The following is a 23,281-nucleotide window of genomic DNA, read 5'->3' on the forward strand; positions in this document are numbered from 1 at the left end:
GCTAAATTGTGTCGGACTCTTGCAACTCCATGGACTGTGGCCCTCCAGGCTCCTCTGTGCATGGGATTTCCCAAGCAAGAATACTGGAGTGGGTTGCCATTTCCTTTTCCAGGGGCTCTTCCTAATCCAGGATTCAAACCTGTCTCTTGCATTGCAGGCAGATTCTTTACTGCTGAGCAACCCTGGGAAGGCCTTGTCATATAATTAGGGTATACTGTTTTCACTTCATCTTACAGATTATATAACATTTTCCCCACATGTATGCACACACACATATATATACTGTAATATGTTTTAATTTAACCAATCTGTATCATCTACATTCTTCTTTATTTGGATTTAGTTAAAGGCAGTTATGCTTCTGACTGATGAAAACCAAATATCATTTTATACCACTAATATTTGGGAAGATAAAATGTATTTTTTCTTATAAATTTTTGTTTTTTGAAAAACAAATTGATTGTTAAATATATTCTGGGTTTTATCAAACATTAGAATCAGGAAATTCAGATTATGTTGGGCATATTTCTCTCTACAGTTCTATAAATATTTCATGGTACCTTTTTTTTAAGTAGAAAGGAATTTTAAACTTAATTTAAAAGTTCACTTATAGGATTTTCTTCTTCGGCTAACATTTTTAATTAAAGTTACTGACTTGAAATATATTTTTATGCTTCTTGAAGTATGATTCCTTGGCTTTTTCTAAAAGCCTAGAATGTATAAGGACTTTGATAGAGGGTGTGGACCAAAAATGGCATAGACTGAATGCATGCTACTCATGTAAGAAGTCAGCTTTTACTTTCTAGCCTTTTTCACATTTTCTGTGTGTGTGTGTGTTGCTGTTGTTGTTGTTGTTGTTTGGCTGCATTGCACAGCTTTCAGGAATCTTAATTCCCCCAATGGGGTTTAAACCTGGGCCCCATGAGTGAAAGTGCAAAGTCCTAACTGCTGGACCACCGGGCAATTCCCTAGCCTTTCTCACTTTTAAGCTCATATGTCTTCTGTATTTCTTTGTCAATGCCTGTTGTGTTGGGCTCACCAGACAAACACTTCCCAGTCACCTTAGCTTATCATTTGCTTGTTCTCAGTGACATTTCAGGGAGGAAACTGAAACTTAAAGTGTTAAAAGAAATTTTAACTTCAGTTGCTAATGTCCAATTAGGACACTAAAAATCAGAAGTGCCCATTGGATTTCATTTAAAAGTTTGACTCCTACTCTGAATTCTACTAGTTTTATTACTAATCAAAGTCTCCTCATTCTATCTGTCGGGAGGAAAATGTATGGGTATTAGAGATTAATTTAAATATAAAATCAGTAACCCTGGAAGAAAACATAGGTGGAATACTCTGACAAAAATGGCAGCAGTGTTTTTTTTTTGGGGGGGGGGTCTCCTAAAACAAAGCAAAAGCAAAAATAAATGAATGGAACCCAATTAATCTTAAAAACTTTTGTACAGCAAAACAAACCAACAACAAAACAGAAAGACAATATACAGAATAGGAGAAAGTATTTGCAAATGATATGACTGATAAGGGGTTAATATCCAAAATATATAAATAGCTCATACACCTCAACATCAAAAAAATAACCAGGTTAAAAGACAGGCAGATGACCTGAACAGACATTTTTCCAAAGAAGGTGTGCAAATGGCCAACAGACACGTGAAAAGATGCTCAACATCACTAATTACCAGGGAAATGAAATCAAAGCTACTTGAGATACCATCTGACATCAGTCAGAATGTCTATCATCAAAAAGTCTACACAGAAGTGTTGGCAAGGATGTGGAGAAAGGAGACTCTAGTACACTGTAGGTGAGAATGTGAATTGGTACAGTTACTATGGAAAATGGTATGCAGAGTCCTCAAAAAACTAGAAATAGAACTACCATGTGACCCAGTAGTTTTATGCCTGGGCATATATCCAGAGAAAATGAGAACACTCATTCTATAAGGTACAGGCCCCCCCAACGTCCAAAACAGCATTACTTACAATAGATATAGAAGCCTCTAAAGTGTCCATCAACAGATGAGTGGATAAAGATGTTTTTACACACACACACACACACACACACACACACAGGAATACTACTCAGCCATAAAAAGAATGAAAATTTGCCATTTGAAACACCATGAATGGTCTAAGTGAAAAAAGTCAGAAAGACAAGTACTATACATCATATGTGGACTCTAAAAATTATTGAATATAAGAACCATTTCTGATTCTAACTGTTGCTTCTTGACCTGCATATAGGTTTCTCAGGAGACAGGTAAGGTGGTCTGATATTCCCATCTCTTTAAGAATTTTCCATAGTTTGTTATGATCCACATAGTCAAAGACTTTCACATAGTCAGTGAAGCAGATGTTTTCCTGGAATTCCCTTGCTTTTTCTATGAGCCAACAAATGTTGGCAACTTGATCTCTGGTTCTTCTGCCTTTTGTAAATCCAGCTTGTACATAAATGGAGTATAACTGGTAAAGACTGTGAATCACTGTGTTGTACACCTGAAAATTATGATTTAATATAGTATTACAATTTATATAATATAGTACATCAACTATACCTCAATAAATTTTTTTAAAAAGATTAACCTAAAAGACTAAAATTGATTGAAAAGCCGTCCCCAGAGACTTCCCTGGTGGTCCAGTGGTTAAAGACTCAGCTCCCAAATGCATGGGGCACAGCTGAAGTCCTGGTCAGTGAACTAAGATCCCTTAGGCCACATGGCAGGGACTAAGGGGGAAAAAAAAAAAAAAACAGCTTCCAAATAAAATGTATTTATTTTGGAAAGAACACTCTTTCAGGTATTAAGAATATATATTGCGAGGTGATAGAAATTCAGGATGATTCAGTAATAGCCCTGTGAGGTAGGGACTATCGTCCCCCCTTCATTTCACAGAGATGTTAAGTGTGCTGAGCCTCACACAAGTAGTAAGACGCAGGTCCAGGCAGTCTGATCGCTGAGCCTGTGCACTTCACCACTTTGATACACCTGTGCCATTGTATGGTCATCGTAGCATAATCACACATGACTGGACTAGTATCACTTATTTGAATTGTCTGTATGAAGGTAATACCTTCAGAAACGTAAATCAAACAGTGTCACAAGGTCTAGAGTCTAGGTTATTTACTTAGAGTTTCAGTGCCTTTCTGTGACTAAAACAACTACATGCTATTGATGGGAACTTAATGAAATGCTTTAATGCCACTGAATAAATTTATAACCTTACTTTGTATAGTACAGTTACATGTTTTACTATTGTATTAATGATAAATTGAAGAAAAGTGTTGATTTAAAGTACTACTGAACAAAAATATCTCAGTCAAGCAAAAACGTTAAAAATTTTGACATTATTTGAAATGTCTTTTTGATGTGTTCCAGGGAGACACACACAAGGGTTTCTATGCTACTGCTGACCTGGAAAACACAATGTTAAGAGGTACCACGTAAAGATTTAGAGAGACTGCTCGGTAGCCAGGCACAGGGCTAAGTCATGCTTGCTGGAAATATTTTTTAAACCTGGATTTTCAAGAGTCCCTGCAATTCCTTAAAACATATTTGCATCATTACAGACTTACATATGTAAATCCAAAAATCTAAGAATCCTAAGAAAATGTCAGTGGAGAAATAAAGATGGAAACAAAACCAAATGACAGTGTTAGTATAGCCAACACAGAATTGCTTTTATTAACTTACAATGTGACTCTATTAGAAGGGAGATTCTTACTTGACTATTAGAAATGCAAATGACAGGCAAGCCTTCTCTGTATCAAAAAAACCATCCCGACACTGATGGTTGGTATGCAAATCAAACAAGAGAATGTATTGTGAGATCAATAAACCTCTTGTATCTCAGCAAGAAAAGGATGCAGTTCATATAATGAGTCACTGTATAGGAGCTAAAAGACACCAGCTGGAGCCAAATTTAAAAATATGTTCTCAAGATGCTGTGAGCAGAGCTGAGAATAGGGGTGGAGAGTCACAAGGCAAGTATGGACACAAGATGTTTCCTCTCTGATAGATTTCAATCTTTGTTTCCTGTTGACAGGTGGGATATAAGGGACATAAAAGTCACTGGTGTCATGTAAGATCTCCACTTGTTTTTCTGACTCTGAAACTGGCTCTATATCTGGGGTCCCAATACAGGCTTCTGAGGTTCCAGGAACCCCCTGAAATAGGGAACAAAATTGTGAGTTTGTGTATTTTCCTGCTGATAATGTTCCATAGCCTTCATCAGAGTCTCAAGAGCATTCATGATCCCCCAAAAAGGTTAAAGATGACTGTGCTAACGTACAGCAGTAGGGAAATACATCCTTTACTTGACAAAGTATGTCAGGAAAAGAAAAAAATGGTCATTCTGTCTTATATTTTGTAAAAGTGAACACGAAGGCTGTGAATAGTTGTGAAAGGCGAAAACTGGAATATGATTTAAGTTGTCTTTTTCTGGTCATTCTTTTGATATTAAATTGAAAAGACAATCTGAGATTCTGGTTTTAGACTTAGTTTTGTCAGGATGAGATGGCAGAAGACCAGTCTGGATTAATTAACAATCATATTTATGCAGTGTTTAAAGAATTTCAACTCATGAGAAAAGGATTTATTTTATTTTATTTATTTGTTTTTGGCAGTGCCATGCATCTTGCAGAATCTTTGTTCCCCAACTGGGGATTGAACCTGGGGCCTAAGCAATGAAACACAAAGTCCTAACCATTGGACTGCCAGGGAATTCCTAAAAGATTAATTTTTAAAGAGAGATAAATAGTTGGATTAGTCACCTAGGTGGATGGCTAGGTGAATGGACAGAAATGGATGGATGAGAAATACTCAACCTGAAGGGCTATGGGAACTACAGTGGGCTGTCCCAGCAGCTCTCCCCCTCGCCCCATCCTCACATATAGCACCAGGTGGCACCCAGACCCACCACACGGTAACCAGGGCTTTGCCCTCTCAGGCCTGGGCTTATTTCCTTGAGAATCCATAGACCTGGCAGTTTTGTGCCCCCTTTTCCCTGAACCAATCAATGGATGCTGAAAGTTAACTCTTCGAGAAGCAAGTCCCTCTGTGTTCCTGAGATGACATCTTCCTCTGAGATCAATCAGTTCAGGCCTCAGCGACTGGCACACCAGGGATCTGCTGTGGCCAAATGTTTCTGGCACTCTTGTAGCCCGAGAAGACACTCACAGCCCCGAGTCGTTGCCCAAGATTCAGACACCTCACACCATTTCTCTTCTACAATCTCTCCCTGAGACTCTTTCTTGAATTGGTCTTTCCTGACTTTACCTTCCACCGCTCCCTTCTACACTTTTCTGTTGCAACCTCTACAAGCCCCATTTCATTACCTATCAACTCCCTACTTCTGAAGTCTGCATCCAAGTTTCCTTTGCTTCCTGCTCCCTTGAAACCGGGCTTTCCTCTGAGGATATGGTTTTATCTGGAGCCATTTTGAGAGGAAGTTTCACATTTTCTATGAACCTCAGAGTTGGGAGATGGAATTTGCGTCCCTTTGACTCACCATCATTACTCTTGAACAAAAGCTCTTGTATCTCCAAGCCTCAGGTCCAGCCCTCCCGTGCTCTACTTCCCCTTTATTGCCAAGCCCTGCTTCTGGCCACTCCCCTCAATCACAGGGTCTTTATTCTTCCCTAAGTCCTCCCAGCTTCCCAAGTAACTCCACCATCTGTGTGGATGGTGTGTGTCCTACATCATCAGCAGCCGGACCTTGTCTAAAGAGGCCTCCACCTTTATGGTCAGCGCTTGCAGTCACCTAACATCTGAAGACATAGACTGGAACATCCCACTCGGAAGAGAAGCCCTCTCTGAAACCATGATAGAGAACCAAGGAGCCATAGAAGAAAACATTGAAAAATAGCAAGCTGGGGAAATACCTGCAAGTTAATTTACAGGAAAAGAATAACTTTCCTCAATTAGGACCGCACATAAACCAATAAGGGCGTCGCTGGTGGCTCAGATGGTAATGTAATTAACGCAGGAGACTTGGCCGGGGAGATCCCACATGCCATGGAGCAACTAAGCCAGTCCACAACTACTGAGCCTGTGCCCTAGAGCCCACGAGCGACAATTACTGAGCCTTCACACTGCAACTACTAAAGCCTGTGTGCCCTAAAGCCTGTGCTCTGACCCCCTGACACTCGAATGTGCTTGTCTGCCAAGGCCAGTATGTCTGTGCTCTGAGCTGCTGCTGAATTTATTTTACTTGACTTGTGGGGAGCAGATGATGCAATTGATCCCATCTCATACTTTCTTGAGACACCCTCTTCCCCTGGCTCCTATGGCCCCACACCTGGTCTGGCTTCCCTCCCTGGCCCCTCTTTCCTTCTCAGTTTCCTGGAAGGGCCCCTCTTCCTCTGGCCATCCTCTCACTGTGATGTTCTCAGGGCTGTCCTTGGCCCCATCTCTCCTCTCACTTAGCATTCACCTTCATCTTCTCATGTCTACCCCTTTCATCACCTTTAGTGGTCCCCACCCATCTCAATCCCAGGCCCAAAGCTCTTTTCTAAACGCACACATTCAGTAACCATTGGTCATCTCCACTTAGACATTCAATAGGCCATCTGACTCAATGGACATGAGTTTGAGTGGACTCTGGGAGTTGGTGATGGACTGGGAGGCCTGGCGTGCTGCAGTCCATGGGGTCATAAAGAGTCGGACACGACTGAGCGACTGAACTGAACTGAGGCCATCTGTTAGAGTTGGCATCGTGTCCCTCTAAAATCTATATGAGTTGAAGTCCTAATGTCTAGTGGGTAAAAACGTGACTGTATTTGGAGGCAGTGCTTTCAAAGGGTAAAATGAGGTCACTAGAGTGGTTGCAATCTAATATAACTGATGCCCTGATGAGAAGAGGAGATTTTGGAAAGACCATGTAAAGACACAGGGAGAAGTTGGCCATTAATAAGCTAAAGAGAGAGGCCTCGGAAGAAATCAACCCTCCAACAACTTGATCTCAGACATCTAGACTTCAAAAACTGTGAGGAAATAAATTTCTACTGTTTAAGCCACCCAGTCTGTGGTGCTTTGTCATAGTGCCTCTAGCACACTAATGCACTGCCCAAGCTCAAAACCTTCCAAACCCTTTCATGACCCATCTTCTCAGTTGCCCCTCACTTATCTGAGTCTGGCTGTTATTTGCATATCCTTTCTTAATATCAAGTCAATCTTGCAGGAAATGTTTTCTGAGAGTTACATGCTGAGTAATAAAATGCCCAAGTCCAGGGGATCAGAAAGTAGACAGGTAAAGTCAGCTGGTGGTGACAAGTGGCTTCCAGCTATAATGTTGGATACCTGGGAGGGGGCTATTGGACCTCTTCTCCACAGGTCGAGCTAAGAAAGCAGAAACTTTCTTGTTCTGTACCTGTCCCTCCTCAAAATTGAGGAGTATCTAAGAAAAGGGGGCGATTGAAATGGAGCAGGACCATATGGCCCTTGCCCCGCCACCCCCACCATGTCCTCTGCCCGTCTTTTGCCTGTGGACAACTTGAGTCAAAAAATAAGTTTAATCAGAGAAGTGAGATAATAATAATGTAGTCTCTAAGCACAGTCAAGGACCTTCAGTTCTTTCTCAAGGGCTGTAGATAATATTCTGAACCATATCCTATGAACTATCTTATAGATACCAAAGCACCAGGTGATGTTAACTACATGATAACCAGACTAGTACCCAGGACTTGAGGTGCCACAATTCCGAGAATTGACCACAGAGATATGGGAACAAATGCACCCTGCAACTGAAGATTAACTCTACCTAAAACAACCAAGATGATGCTAGTCAGGCCACTGATGACCAATTTGAAGATGACTATTACAGATGACTGTGCTGTTTCTGCATGTTGCCCTCTCCCACCCCTCCCCTGCCGACTCTGCCTATAAATCTCTCAACCTCTTCTTATGGGTGGGGGGGGGGGAGTTGGCCTTTGGACAGATGTCTGCCACCCTCCCCCCACACTGTTGCCATCATCCGAAATAAAGCAAACTTTCTTTTCCACCAACCTGGCCTGTTTACTGGCTTTTGAGTGGCGAGTAGCTGGACCCACCATGCATACCTTTTGGTAACAGCTTTACAATACAATACAGGGTAACATTATCCAGTAAACTGTTTTTTTTTTAATAATACAGAAATAGTTAAAAAATACTGTATTAAATTTCACTACGTAAACCCAGCAATAATGCTAACATCACATCCTACTCAACGGCAGGATCTTAAATCTCTTAAGCTATATTTTGAAGCATGAAGTATAAAATTCTTGTGAAAATGTTTTCCGGGACAAAAAAACTTATAAAATACTTTACTCATTTGTTTATGCTCTTTGAGTTGGTCCCTGTAAAAAGGTGCCGTGATACCACTAGTCCTTCCAGGATACCCTGGTTTCTCCCTCTTCTCCTTCTAACACCTCATCCCCACCTCTCCTTCCACGTGGCTTCCATCAGATCATCTTCTCCCAAGGAATATGCATTTCTCACTGTTCTAAATGCTTTTCTTGAGTCTTGATTCATTTTCTTTCCATTTCTGATTCTACTACTGCACCAACCCTTTTATCTGTGTGTCTGGGGTCCAAACTCATCAAGAATGGTGACTTAGTGGGTTGATTAGGAACCATTCAACACAGGGTTCTGTCTCTTTGGGGCAGAGTTTTTGATGCTACTTGTAAGCTAGTGTTCCAGATGATTGATAAAGTGTGGTCTGGCTTCACCTGGAAGCTTGTTAGAAATGCAGACTCTCAGACCTCTCCCCAGAACTCCTGAGTTAGAATTTGCATGTTAACAAGATCCGCAATGACTCATATACATGATAATGTTTGAGAAACACTGACCTAATTGCCCCTTTTGATCACTGTGGCAGATTCCCAGATGATACATATACAAGGTTTGGGAAGCACTGATGGAGTTGTCACATTGTATATTGTTATGACCAGGCTGCAGAGTCACATGGCAGAGGCATAGCACTGGACGCGTAAGGAACGAAGTCTGCTTTTCTCAAAAGGTGATAGCATAACTGGCAGGCATGTTTGAGGCTTTGCAGCCATTGGATTTAGACATGGCTCGGAAGACTGAGACATGGACTAATGTCTTAAAGAAGAAATACCATGGACAGTGCTCAACCGCTGGTCCTTGGGATGAGAGCCTTTGTAGGTGGTGGAAAGCGCAATCAAAGGGCAGCTGGTGTGGTTTGTCTCACTCTATCATCACTGGGCTCTGGGAATTGAAATTGTTACTTTACCTTTCTGAGCCTCAGTTTTCTCATTTGTAAAACAGGGATGCCAGTACTCATTTAATACATAGTTTTGGCAAGTTACTGAAAAATGTATCATTAGACAAATAGGTGTTCAATAAATGTTAGTCCCTTCCTTTTTGTTTTTTTTTCTTTTTTGTCTTGTAATAACTCAGTAGTTAGTAAAATAAGGTCCTTGAAAAAGTAAAAATAAAAAGATGCTTCTAGCTTGGAGTTAATGTCCATAGTTATGATACCAAGGCTGTCAGAAATAGTGCTGGTAGTGGGGGTGTGGAGTAAAGTGTGCCCACTCTCACTGCCAAGGTCTTCATACTGTCTCATTAGCTGAAGGAGCTCTGGAAAGGGAACTGGAGGGCAGATGTGCTCAGATCAACTCTCTGTATCTTCACCCTGCATGGCGGGGGTGGGGGGGGTGGGGGGGGTGGGAGGCTGCACAGGCACTTGGGACTGAGCCTGGGATCTGGGATCTGAGGAGCCCTTGTTTGGGAGTCAGTCTCCTAAAACAAGTCAGCTGTGTTCACTCCCCCTCTGGCTGTTAATTATATTACCACCCTGGGGGCCGAGGCATTGCCCTGAGCCAGTCTCGCTTCTCTCTGTGGCTGGATTGCACCCCTTTGTGGTACAGCCTTTCCACCTACAGCCCAGTCTGATTTTGCACAAAGTGTCGGCCAAGGCTTACATCGTTGCTGAGACTTCAACTCTAGTGGGTTTTCTTGTTTCCCCGAGCTTTGTTCTACATCTTCACGCCAAACTTTTGCTCAACTCTTGGGTCTGTTGACTTCTTAGATTCTACTCTACCTTCTTTTGCCTTCATATGAGCTCGAATTCCAATACTCCTCTCTTCCATGCCATAAGTCTAAAAGCTAATTTTAATCTGCATCAGATCATGTAAGGTTATATTTTAACTTCCCTTACAGGATTTTATGTTACCTGCACTTGTTTTTAGTGGTTTCCCTAGTGGCTCAGTCGGTAAAGAGTCTGCCTGCAATGCAGGAGACCTGGGTTTGATCCCTGGGTCAGGAAGATCCCCTGGACAAGGAAGTGGCAACCCACTCCTTGCCTGGAGAATTTCATGGACAGAGGAGCCTGGTGGGCTACACTCCATGGGGTCACAAAGAGTCGGACACAACTGAGTGACTAATTTTCACTTTCACACCTGCTTTTAAAGACTTTCACTTCAGGGAATTCCCTGGGGGTCCAGTGCGTAGGAATCGACACTTTTACTGCTGAGGGCTCAGGTTCAACCTCTGGTTGGAGAACTAAGATACCACAAGTTATGTGACTCAGCCAAAAAAAAAAAAAAAAAAAAAAAAAAAAAATATATATATATATATATATAGAGACATTTACTTCAGAGTAGCTCTGAAAGTTTAAACCATACTTGAACCAAAGGCCAGATAATGCTCAATAATTATCTGGTACTCCCAGGACCGCAGCAGTGGCCAGTGGCCCCCATGAGTGGGTGTGGAGATCTGCTGACAAGAGCAGTTGTGAGAGTGCAATGCATTCTGTGGGATCTCAATATTAAATTTCATTGAGTTTCTAATTTGCTTTCCGGGCACAGGGTTTGCCAGAGTTGATTCTCTCTTTTGCCTTCCATATTCCTCCCTTCAAGGTAACTTACCCCCATCCTTGTGGCTGGACCCAGACACTCAGGCGAATAATTAGGGGGGTATTAAATTATTGGCTCAACATGTAAAGAGAGCAAAGGCTGAGCGCCACGTGGGAGGGACGCAGAACAGCGGAGAATCCCTGACGCCAGGGCTCCTTGTCCCGTCTCCCACCGGAGCTCTTCTGCCCTGACCCCACTCCTACCCACCCTGCTTCCTAGCCAGCCTCCTGCTCCTCGCCTAGAATGTGGTCTGCTGACAACTTCTGCCTCTCCAGCAGGCCCTTGAGTTCCACTCCTTGCAACCTGTTCATGGAAAGTTCCACCTCCACCCACACACTCTGCTTCTTTCTGCGAGGTCACCTAAGCGGCCACCGCGGTGATCTGTTCCAGTCCTGGGCCCCAGCCTGGCCAGCCCTTCCCCATTTCTGGTTGGGGCCGACAACAAGGCCGGATTTTATTAGCTATATGGCCGCACTCACTGCCTATTCTAAGTGGCTGGTGTGGTGTGGTAAGTATTAGCAGAAAGGGGGAGTCCCCCTTCACTCCAATCTCCCCTCCCTCACACAAAGGCTTAGATTCCTATATCCATCCTTTCACCTTAAGAGTGATAACCCCCACTGCTTGAATTTTTTTCAGTTCCTTTTAACAATTTTAAACTATCCATGCTCTTGCTAAAATTTGTGTGTACATCTTACACTTCTACGAAGCACGACCCTGGTCTGAGCACGAATGAACTTTAAAAAATAAAGTTAAAGGCAAAAACAATTGAACACACGCACACACACACACGTTTGGCAGATTTTCTGCACCGAAAAGAAAAAACAGCACTCCCCCCGCCCCCCGCCCCTCCCCGGGCCCACCCTGCTCCATCCCTAAGTTCCCTGATAAAGATTTCCGAGGGGAAAGGCTAGCACTGGGGCTGTGTCTCTCAGAGGGTAAGTCTCTCTAGGGTACACTTTTGTTGTTGTTTGTTAAATCAGCATCTCTCCGGGGGCACATGGCCAAGACCCAGGTAACCGTGTAATGTGATAGGAGTGTTTTTCTAAGTTCTGCAAAGACACAGCGCTTTCCGATGGCCACAACAATGTAATTCGCGACCTGGCCCGGGCCCTGGTCCCCGGCTGGCGCGGGCGCGGGGCGGTGTCTCGGCCGGAGCTCCGCGCGGCCCCAGGTGAGTCCCGCGCGCGCCCCGCTCCCGCGCACGCGGGAGGGGCTGGAGCGGAGGTGGAGGACGGGCCGCGGGGTGCGGGGGGGGGGTGGGGTGGGACGGAGATCCGGGCCCGACTGCAGCTTCCTCCGAGCGGAGCCGCATTTCCAGCCACCTCCGCAGCCCTGCCCTCGCGCGCCGAGCCGTTCGCGGCCGTGCCGCCTGGAGGCGCGGAGCCCGCCCGGCGCGCCCAGCCCTGCAGCTCCGGCCGGGGCGGAGGCCGCCGGACCGCGGAGATGCGGGGCGGGGGCAGGGCGCGGGGTAGGTGACTTTATCCCGCCTCTGTTTCCCTGCCCCGGGGAGCAATGACATCACGCGGCCTTCTCCCGGCGCCGACACAAAGAGCGGCGCGGAGAGGCCGCTGCGGGGGGAGCCGGCGGCCGCCGCTGCCGCCCAGGGCCCCGGGGCCCCGCCGGCCAGGCCCGCCGCCCGCGGCCCGCGCCCTCCCTCCGCCGCCGCCGCCGCCGCCGCCGCCGCCGCCTCGGTCACCGCTGCCCGCGCCGCCCGCGCCCCCAGCGCGCCGCTGAGCCCGCGCCCGGCCGCGCCGGCCCCTTCCCATGCGGGCGGCGCGGGCCCTGGGAGGGGCGCCCGCAGCCAGCCGCGCAGCATGCACTGGGGGGTTGGCTTTGCCTCGTCCAGGCCGTGCGTGGTGGATCTGAGCTGGAACCAGAGCGTCTCCTTCTTCGGCTGGTGGGCCGGGTCCGAGGAGCCCTTCTCCTTTTATGGGGACATCATCGCTTTCCCTTTGCAGGATTACGGTGGGATCATGGCAGGGCTGGGCTCCGATCCCTGGTGGAAGAAAACCCTTTACTTGACCGGGGGAGCTTTGCTGGCCGCAGCTGCGTATCTGCTCCACGAACTCCTGGTCATTAGGTGAGCCGGAGAGAGGGCCCCGCGCAGGGGCGCAGAGAGGGGCACCTGGCTAGGGCCGGGCCGGCCCCGCGGTCACGCCGCCCCGCTGCCCGAGTCCTGTCCTTCCCTTTCGCCAGAGGCAGTCCGTGGTCACCCGGCCATGAGGGGCAGTTTCGAATTGACAGGAGAATTAAACTGGTACCGGGAGGGGAAAACACTTGAATCCCTATCGTTTGGTGCTAAAAGCAAAAATTCTCTGGGTTGTTATGGAGCATACTAGTCTGTCATGAAGATCCTAAGTGCAGTGTGTTTGCGACAATAGAAGTAGGCCCTGTAGAAATACTAAGTTACATTTGTATGAAACGCCCTATTTGTTTATAGATGATAGTGCTGGAATATTAACCACTCACCTTAGCTTTTACTTAAAGGTTAGTTTTTCACTGTCCCTCCCCGAGTGTCAGCATCATCGAAAGGCTGGAATTGCACACGCTCCAGGGAGCTCTGGGTCCCTGTGAGGGATGCACAGCGGAGTGTGCGATTTTGATGCAGACTTAACCCGGTTATCTGCTAACCTGGCATTTAAAGCTCAGCACCGTCTTCAGGTTTAAATGCCATTGTTGTGCGAACAGGAGGGGATCTGAGGACTGAACTGTGCCGTAAACACTTGCATCTGCTGCCTGCCGCAGAGTGTTTACACGATTCACACGGAAATAGCAGGAAATGGAGGCCCCGGCTGTTGGTACATTCAGCCGGACGCCAATCTTTGGGTAGCATAATACCGTAGGCTCCAGGGACTAGTGGTTTGGCTAATTGGTACAATTTATGGTTAAAATTTCCATGCCTTTTAGACCTCTGTCTCTGGGAGAGGACCGAAGAGCAGTTTTCAGTAGCTCAAAATGTCCTTCTTGGCCAGTATTTTCTAAAGAGAAAATGTGTCTGCATGCCTTTTTCCCATGGGGAATCCTACACAATAGGTTTATAAACAGAGACAGTGATAGGTGACCTTTAAGGGGCCTGCAGGGATTCCAGGAGAACTTTGTGACAGAATAACAGGTATTTGGAAAATTTCTAGTTTCAGAGAGAGGAAATCATTTAGGTTTGGGGAAGTGTATTGGCTTGCATATTTAGCCATAATTGAGAAGTTTTGCTTTAAGCTTATCATTGAATTCTCTCACTTAGCACAGTGTCTTGAATATCGTTGAACCAAATTTAAGAAAAAATCACATGAATTGTTTCCCTAGATTATTTTATATATTTGCCAGTTTTAGGACTCGATTTCAAGTTAGGTTTCAAGCTATATGAAAAACAAAAACATCTGTGCAAGTAACTGAAATGTCACCCACTTGTTCTGAAATTAAATTCCTGTCCAAAGTCTTTTGAAGATTCTGAACCAGGTGGCTTCTCACCAGTGGTCCACTCTGAGGATGGAGTGAAGCACAGCTTCAGGGGATTGAGTCTAAAACTCGCTTAAACGACCTTGCAGAAATGGGGAGGTGGGTGGGAGAGCTCAGAGTTGACCCTGGGAGCCGGCCATACCCTGGTAGGTGTGTGGTCACGACTCTCGAGAGCTCTCTGCCCACTTGGATACTTATTTGAGAATGTGTTTTTGATCTTTGGTTTATTCACTTTTGTTTCTTGACAGATGTTTATATTGAGTAGGGGAACCCTGTTGTAATGCAAATAATAAGCAATTGCCCATTTCTGAGCCCTTAGTAGCGGGCTCTGCTTAGAAGTGCTTTACCTTCCGATTGCGTTTAGTCCCTCCTCTGCCACTGCCATTGAATGCTTGATCTCCATTTCTCAGATGAGGACGTTTCAGCTGAGGGAGTTAAGCAATTTGTCCGAGACCACACAGTAAGAGTAGTGGGATCCAGATTCAAATCTGAGAGTGTGTGTCTTCGGCGCTCACACTGTTACTACTTTCTCCTAACAAGTACCACTTGTGGAGTAAGTTTTGATGGCAGAAAGAAAGGAGAATTGGGGCAGTTCCCAGGGAAGACAAGCCTGTGGCAGCGACCTGAGTCTTTGCAACTGCTAAGGGCAAGAAGGAATAGGGAAAGAAGACCCAGGAAAGCGGGGCACTGAGATTCGGAGGTTACAGGATAGAGGCCGTCCCTTGATGTGAAATCCAAGTTTCAGTTGTCAGGGTACCTTAGGCAAAAACTCAGAACAGTCTGGGATGGAAAATCCATCTTGCAACGGCTACACTGTCTGAGTTTATTGTCAATCTTAGTCTTCACCACTGTACTTGGATTTCCTGCTCTGTTGACTTAACCATAATCTATGGGTACGTCGCCAGAGTGGATAGTAAAGTTGACAGGTGAGACTTATTTAGGACATTTATAAGTACCATATAGTAACTAAAGTAGGTACTTAGGATTTTTCTCATATTTTTCCCACCACAGTATTTTTAAAGACATATAGTCTCAGTCCTTTATTTTCCCCTAGTGGAAAGAGACTTGCAGCTCTTCTGAATTCAGTCCAGCGTTTGGAAATGTGTTGTTTGTAAATTGAATGATACCGAAATGACATGTTACCCACAGCTTGTCTGCACTTTAGGCACAGGGGCTCAGCCCGCCCTAGAAAACTTAAGAGAATCAGAGCGGCCCATGCATGGGTCGTGATCTCTGTAAACTACCAGCCCATCGACAGTCCACAGAGGCGTGGGCATCTGTGGTACCCTTCACCATGGGAGCAGGGCTAGTCTTACTGCTCGATAGGTGTTCTCTTTCTCAGTCTTATCCTAAGGCCGCTTTATGTCTAGATGACCTGCTTCTTTGATCCCAAGTTAGAGAGTTTCCTGATGTTGAGGGAGGGCTCTGGAGCCAGACTGGGTTCAAATTCACTCTGCCTTAAACCAGCCATGTAACCCTGGACCCAAGAGTCAACTTGGTTACTAAGTGTGAAATGGAAATAATCTGTGAAATGCGAATAATAATACTAGCCTTCCTCACAGAGGTGATTACATGAGTTAACACGTGACATGCTTAGTAGAATCAGTTAATTGTCAAATCTACAGAGTTTGACCGTATAGTGAGCATTCACTAAAAGATGGCCATCATCAGTTATTATAGGCTTTCATCAGAAAGTTCCGGGCTTGAGTGGCCTGAGTCAAACTGGCTACTTTAATAAAATCAACTGGGAAATGGCCCATTTTGGTGTAGTCGAAGTGCTTGGGAGTTTGGGAACTAGAGTTATTAACAATTTGATCTTAAATTGATATTCCTTGGGCAAATTACTTAACCTCTCTGAACTTCAGTTTCCTTGTCTACTATAAAATATAAGTATGGTATAATATACTAAATTTAGGGACTTCCCTGGTGGTCCAGTGGTTAGGACTCTGTGCTTCAAATGTAAGGTCCTTGGGTTCAGACCTTGGTCAGGGAACTAAAATCCCACATGGTGTGGCCAAAAAAAATTTTTTTTAAATACTAAATTTAAACTATAACGATATTCACTCTATGGTGTTACTGTCAGAATGAAATAATATATAGAATGTACACAAAGTCATTGGCATATGCTAGTTGCATCCATTTTTATTATGACAGAGTCTAAGTTAACCATCAGAACTAAGTTGTTCTGGCCAATGGAGCAGGGAATTTTATGTTTATCTTTTCTTCTTTCAGTTCTTTAATTTTTGCCTGGCTGAATTTACATGAACTTACTCTGACTTGAATTACTTGACTGGACAAGATCAGTTAATTGTCATATCTACAGTTTGCATTTTCTAGAACTAGTCTAAATGGCTTCTTAACTTTAATATCTGACCTCCCAAACATCTCATCTAAATGAAAAAGTTTGTTTTATAGCAAGTATTGTCAAGAGGCAGCAAATATTTTTATTCTTTTGACCAGTATTTTCAAAGTGAGTGGTTTTTAACTCTTTAAGCAGGAATGACACTCATATGGTAGACTTCTCCAAGACAGTTTGTTTTCCTGGAGATTCTGCAGGACATGGGCATCCTTGTGATGCTGGTATGAAGAGCCGGCCCTTGCTTGCTTGGGGAGAAGGATGTGTGGGATTAAACTAGGAACAGTGTGAGGGAACCAGAGGCTCAGGGAAGGCTAAGGGGGAAGAGTGAGGTTTATCTGACTCAGAAATGGTTGGGCAGAGTGAGAGATGGAGGTTGCAGAAGTTCCCGAATATGGAATATGAGCAGCGGATAAGACCATATCTCTTTGAATGGGAGTGAAGTCCACAGCTGGTACATAGTGTTTGGTAGCCACGAAAGGTTTACAGATATTGCCTTATTTAGTCCTCACGATAAAGGAGGCAGAATTGGCATGGTCCTCACTTTCCGTCTGAGAGTGTAGCTCGGAGGAAGTGGGGCTTGCACCTGACCCCACATGTCCAGAAGCAGAGTCCAGCATTCCATCTGTTACATGGTGGCTGTTGAGACGCTGTGACAAGGACGTCCTCATCACCCAGGAAAGTAGCAAAGGAAGAGACAGGTGTGTGGCTGAGAAGGAAGAGAGGGGAAAGGCAGAGGCTCAGAGCTGTACGCCGTGTGCTGACTTGGAGCCTTGGAGGGAGAGAGGAGGAGAAAGCACCCAGCGGGTAGGCTCCTGGGCACCGTGGGCGAAAGGCCAGGGGAGGCCACGAATGGTTTGGAAGAGGGATCAGCAGAGTCGAGAGTCTCGGGTCCCCTGCAGACTTGAGTCATGGCACAGCAGATCTGCACTGTCCCTCTGAGGTCCTTTGGGTGAAGAGACCGCTTCAGGGTACAGACTCACGGTCGAGAGCATAGGCTCTGACTACACGGTTTAATCCAGGGTCTGCCGTGTACTTGCAATGGGACTTTGGGTAGGTTTATCTTCTGTGCCTCAGTTTCCTCATCTTCAAAACGTAGATAATAATAGTACCAACCTCATCATGTTATTGTGAAGATTACATGAGATAATACCTGTGAAGCCCTTAGAGCAATGCCTGATGCAGTTAGCCCAGAATACCTTTTTTTAAAAATCCATCCAGCGTGTCCCTGGCAGGCAGATGTAGCCAGGTGGAGAAGAGGTGGCCCTATCCCAAAGGTACACCTCCTGCCCATGGGTTACAGGGATGGAGAGAGGGTGACTCCCCTGAGCCCAAGCCGTGAGCCTGTGCCGTCATGGTAACAGCAGACTTTGTGAGGTTCTCTTGTGTTTTGACCAAGCTTTCCCCCGTCACAGTGCTTCTGGGTGAGGTAAGGCCCTGTGACAAACAGATGTGTTTATTCCTTGAGGAGCTGCAGCCTCGCAGGGACCTCTGAGGAACTAAGGGAACTGCATGTATAACACACGGATTGTTCTTTTTTTCTGTTTTGGTTTTGACAGGAAACAGCAAGAGATTGACTCCAAAGATGCTATTATTTTGCATCAGTTTGCAAGACCTAACAATGGTGTCCCCAGTTTATCTCCTTTCTGTTTGAAAATGGAAACTTATTTAAGGATGGCTGACTTACCCTATCAGGTACTTGCGTGCAAATATGTTTTATCCTCATGGCAGCAATATTGGCTGGCAAGGCAGGGTGGCGGGTGATGGAGGGGAGGGGAAGTACTTACTCTCCCAGTGGGGGAAGGGTTTGCTCTTGGTGCCAGAGGAAGTGGGTATGAAAGCAGCGGTGCCCAGTTCTTAGTAGATGCTCAGGAATTTTTATATCCAGTTTAATGAGTGATCTCATTAAATCCAGAAGGGTCTGGATTTTTCATAGGTTTCAGGCAGGGACCATGTTATTTTTCTCCTGACAAAGAGTATTCTTTGGTTAATAGTGTGGATAGGCCTGCTGGGCGGCTGTAAATAAAGGTGGGCCTGACATGGTTCTTTCCTTTAGGTTTCTATTTATTGGAAGAATTGTATTTATCTCTCAGGAATCTTGGGGGCAGAGGATCCAGCAGGCCACCAAGGAGATATTTATAGATTTTGTGAGTTTTTCCCCTGGAACTTTTCACATTCTGTTTGGGTGACTGTCAGTGAAACACTTGCTCATTTCAGCCTTAGAGAGGGAACAGAAGAATGAATGCATTGAAAACTTACATTTTTTTCTGAGTAAGATTGGAACTGTCTCACAAATTTGACAGGTTGTGTTTTCATTGTTGTTCAGTCATATTTAAAAAAAAAATTCCCACGTTTTTCTTTTTCACTTAATTTCTAGCCATAGGCATTAAAAAAAAAGTTTGATTTTGTTATTTTTTTAAATTTTATGGTCAAAGCAGGTAGTCTTTGTGATATTAATTCCTTGGAATTGACTGACACTTTAGCTTAGGATATGGCTACTTGTTATAAATGTTGAGAATAAAGACATTCTCTGAGAGTAGAGTTCTTTTTATATACTTGTTTGAGCATGTTTAGTATATCATTTAGAACTGTTGTATCTGTTTATTTTTTGTCTGCCTCCTCTAGCAGTTTCTGGAAGGACTGAGTTAAAATATTCAAGTATATTTTTTGATTTGTCTCTTTCTTGTCATTCTGTCTATTCTGCCTTTAGGTAAGAGTATGTATATATTCAAGGTTATATTGTTTAGGGCCATATGATATGAAAGATTACATCTTTTACTGTTTTATTTCTTTTTCTGGTATATAGCACTCATCTCTGTCCCTTATGAATTTTTTAACCTTGAGTTATGTATTATCAGATATTCAGATTGATTCTCCAGCTTATTTACCTGGAATATCTTTCTTCATCCTCTATTTTTTTGTGTGTGTGTGTTTGTCTCTTGTAGGCAATGTATTAGTTATAACCAATTGGAGAGTCCTTAATTGGTGAGTTTAATTTATACTTGTAATAATTATTTTATTAGGACATATTTCTAATATCTTATTTAATATTTTTCTCCTCCCTCTCCTTTTTCTTTTTTTTTTTCCGTTTCCTGCTGTCTAATAGATAAAAAAATTTTTCTTGTCATTTAAAATAAATCCTATTTTTGTTCTTATGGCCATTGCTCTTAAGATCCCAATTCGTGTTTATTTATCCCTACTCACTTCCTGTATGTGTCAGAATCTGTGTTTGCCTTCTAATGATACAAGTCTGTTAGTAGATTCATGTTAGTCTTGGGCTTCTTTCTTTTCAGGGCTCGTTCCAGGTGTGTGCTATTACCTCATGTTTTAATTCTGGAATTCTGGAAATCCTTTCTCTTTTTATAGTCCTTTTTTGGCTAAGAAAACTTACCAAGTTATTTGACTAGCCTTATTTCCCATATGTCTTATCCTACAAGGTTTATATATGTTTTTCTATAAGTACTTCTTTGATGAATGTTTTGAGTAAGCCTTTATTGGGCAAGCCTTCAGTGGATTTGCATGCCCCAGAACATCTTTATTATGCTGCACATTTGATACTTCTTTGTCCAGAGTTCCTTTCCTTCAGAGCTTTAAAAATAATACTCCATTTTCTTTGTGCACTGATGTTGCTGCTGATAAGTCTGATGTTCATCTGGTTCTTTTTCTTTCTCTTTGGAAGTTTTCAGAATCTGCTTTTATGCTCGACTCTTTTTTTTTTTTTAATATCTATTTATTTGGCTGCACCATGTCTTAATTGTGGCAGACGAGATCTTTTAGTTGAGGCATGTGGGATCTAGTTCCCTGACCAGGGATTGAACCCCAGCCACCTGCATTGGGAACGTGGAGTCTTAGCCACTGGACCACCAGGGAAATCCTTAATCTCAACATCCTTAACTGTCATCATACTCTGGCTTGGTGTGGATTATTATGTATTTTCTTTGGTCCTTTATAAACCTTTTTCATCTGAAGACTTTAATCTCTTTTTAATCCTGAGAAACTATGCTCTTCACGTATTTCTTTTCCTTTTTTAATTTGTTTCCCCTTCTTTTTTCCTGTTCCTGATTATCCTGGAATCTGGATCCTAGAATCTCTGCTTTTATTTTCTGTTTCTCTGAACCTATCCTTTATCCTTTATTCCTTTCCACTTCCTCCTTGAAGAATTCACTTCTCTGAGCTTCCATTGCATCCCTCTATTCTCTTCTTGTAACCATCCTACTATTTATCTCATCCATTGTGTTCAACTTTGCATTTTTCTTCTTACTATTTCCCCTTGGTTTGTATTACAATCCCTTCCTTTATCCCTTGGAGGATATTTCTTATGCTCATTAATTAAATTGGTATTTCCCAATCATTCTGCCTTATGTTGTATATTTTTAGTGTGCTGCCCTTCTCTTAGTTACTGTACCCCTTAGATGTCTAGTTAATTTGGTTTGAGATCTCCTCTTTACAGGGATGTTAGCTTCCCTGCCCAGGACTTTGCACTGGGAAAGGTCTAAAGCTTAAGACACAGGCTGTGTGCTTCTGAAGGAATTTAAGTAAAGTAAGGAGGTGAGCCCCAGGCGTCCCCACACCACTGTGATTCCTCCAGTTTGTTGCATTTCCTCCAGATGGTCAAGGTTCACCATTAAGCTCTTACAAAGCAGCAGCGTTGGGAGGTTAGAGAGGGAGGTTGTCTTAGCAGGAAGCAGAGCAGCTGCGAGGTTAGAGAGGGAAGTCCCTCACCTAGCCAAGCTTTTGACTGCCCTGTTAATGATGTTACCCCTCCAAGTCCTGCCTCCCAGGGGCCTGTGCTTTCTGAGCTGGTTTCTCTACTGAGAGGGCATGTGGGGTGGAGGGGTATGGCACTGATCCTCCTAAGGCAGGGCTGGGAGAGTTGAATGACGTGCTCAGTTTGGTCACTGGTCCTCTGGGAATATGACACTAAACCTGGATTTCAGGCTGGGAGATCTGGGAGAGCAGAAGATGCTGGGAAAGATTGAAGGCAGGAGGAGAAGGGGACGACAGAGGATGAGATGGTTGGATGGCATCATTGACTCAATAGACATGAGTTTGATTAAGCTCTGGGAGTTGGTGATGGACAGGGAAGCCTGGCGTGCTGCAGTCCATGGGGTCGCAGAATCGGACACAACTGAGTGACAGAACTGAAGGTGATCCAGGTCTTAGACTCACAGAGGGTCTTTGTGAGTGGAACTGGAATGCAAGGGGTGAGTCTGGACAGAGAGGCGGGGAGATTATTCAGGATTTTGGAAGCCAGCAATGGAGGAGAAAATAGCAAAAGACCCCACAAGGCTTGAATCATTGCTCAGTTGGATTTGAAAGACCCTTGTTCAGCTTGGGGTGGGCAGTCAGAGTTTGAAGGCGTGTGTCCCCGAGGGACTCACACTGGAGGGAGAGACTGCTCCCCAGCGGCTGCTTGCCACCGGCCCCTCATCACTCCCCGCCACATCACTGCGTTTAGCCGTGACCGCTTCTGGGCGTGAGGGCCCGGACCTGTGCTTTCTGCTCTGTGGCCTCCTGGCTTGCTAGATTTCCTGTGCCCCCCGCCCTTGGTGAAGTCATCCTGGGGCAGTGGTGAGGCAGCTGCCAGGCTGTGTTACCTTTTCCTTCTCTGGTGGTTCAGACAGTAAAGAATCCGCCTGCAATGCGGGAGACCTGGGTTTGATCCCTGGGTTGGGAAGATCTCTTGGAGAAGGGAATGGCAGCCCACTCCAGTATTCTTGCCTGGAGAATCCCGTGCCTGGTGGGCTACAGTCTATGGGATCACAAAGAGTTGGATACTAACACTTTCCTTTTAAAAAACAGAAGGTAGATGATACCATTTAAAAAATATATATTTATTTATTTTTGCCTGCACTGGGTCTTCACTGCTGCACGTGGGTTTTCTCTCGTTGCGGCTCCTGGGCTCTAGCGAGCAGCCTCAGTAGCTATAGTGCATGGGCTTCATCACTCCATGGCCTGCGGGATCTTCCTGGATCGAAACTGTGTCCCTTGCATTGGCAGGAAGATTCTTAACCACGGGACCACCAGGGAAGTCCTGCCCTTTGTCCTTCTTGCCTTCAAGCCGTCAAGCTCTAAGTGCTCTCCCAGTGGCCTAACCACCGCTGGTCATGTTTCAGGCTTCTGCTTTTCGTTAGCATAGCTGGAGCAGCTGGACACATGCCTGGCTCTGAAGCCTGGAGAAACCTTTAAGAGGGGGACTGCTTACCCCTTCTAAAATGATTATTTCCTGTTAAGTTATATTTTTTCATGAAAGGAGTGATACTGGAGTGTTTCTTCTTCTGTGAGGTCTCTATGGAAAATAAATGAAGTGGGTGTTCATCGGGGTAGGTAACAGGAAGATAGTTTTATGATTTAGAAAGGGATGCTCTGATCCTGTCTCGGGGGTGGGGGTGGGGGTGGGGATGGGGATGGGGATCCTTTGAGACCTTATGTGTCCTCAGTGAGGGTTTGTGTTGTTGCTGGTGGTGCCTGGGAAGGACTATTTGGGCTCTCTGCTTAGAGGATCAGAAGAGAGGTATTTTGTCATCAACCCAGGGAGCACTGCCCTCTGCCCCTTCTTTGCCCTGTGCCTTTTAAAAAAAGATTAAAATGTCATGTTCCTAAGAGCATGA

At 44.6% G+C, this 23,281-nt stretch overlaps 1 protein-coding gene across 5 annotated transcripts in view; it reads left to right on the plus strand.

Annotated features, from left to right (window-relative positions):
• The first annotated feature begins 11,779 nt into the window (after window positions 1-11,779).
• The window catches only part of FAXC (failed axon connections homolog, metaxin like GST domain containing), a 68,756-nt gene continuing 57,254 nt past the window's right edge, over window positions 11,780-23,281 (plus strand). Inside the window, exons 1-3 of one of the 5 annotated variants that reach the window (XM_070450071.1) lie at window positions 12,131-12,329; window positions 12,820-12,941; window positions 18,230-18,365. In XM_070450071.1, coding sequence (XP_070306172.1) covers window positions 12,835-12,941; window positions 18,230-18,365 — 243 coding nt within the window. In that variant the 5' untranslated portion in view covers window positions 12,131-12,329; window positions 12,820-12,834. The other 4 variants (XM_020892354.2, XM_070450073.1, XM_070450072.1 and 1 more) reach the window with 4 other exon arrangements.

The sequence above is a fragment of the Odocoileus virginianus genome, chromosome 19 (genome assembly GCF_023699985.2).
Source record: "Odocoileus virginianus isolate 20LAN1187 ecotype Illinois chromosome 19, Ovbor_1.2, whole genome shotgun sequence".
Lineage (NCBI taxonomy): Eukaryota > Metazoa > Chordata > Mammalia > Artiodactyla > Cervidae > Odocoileus > Odocoileus virginianus.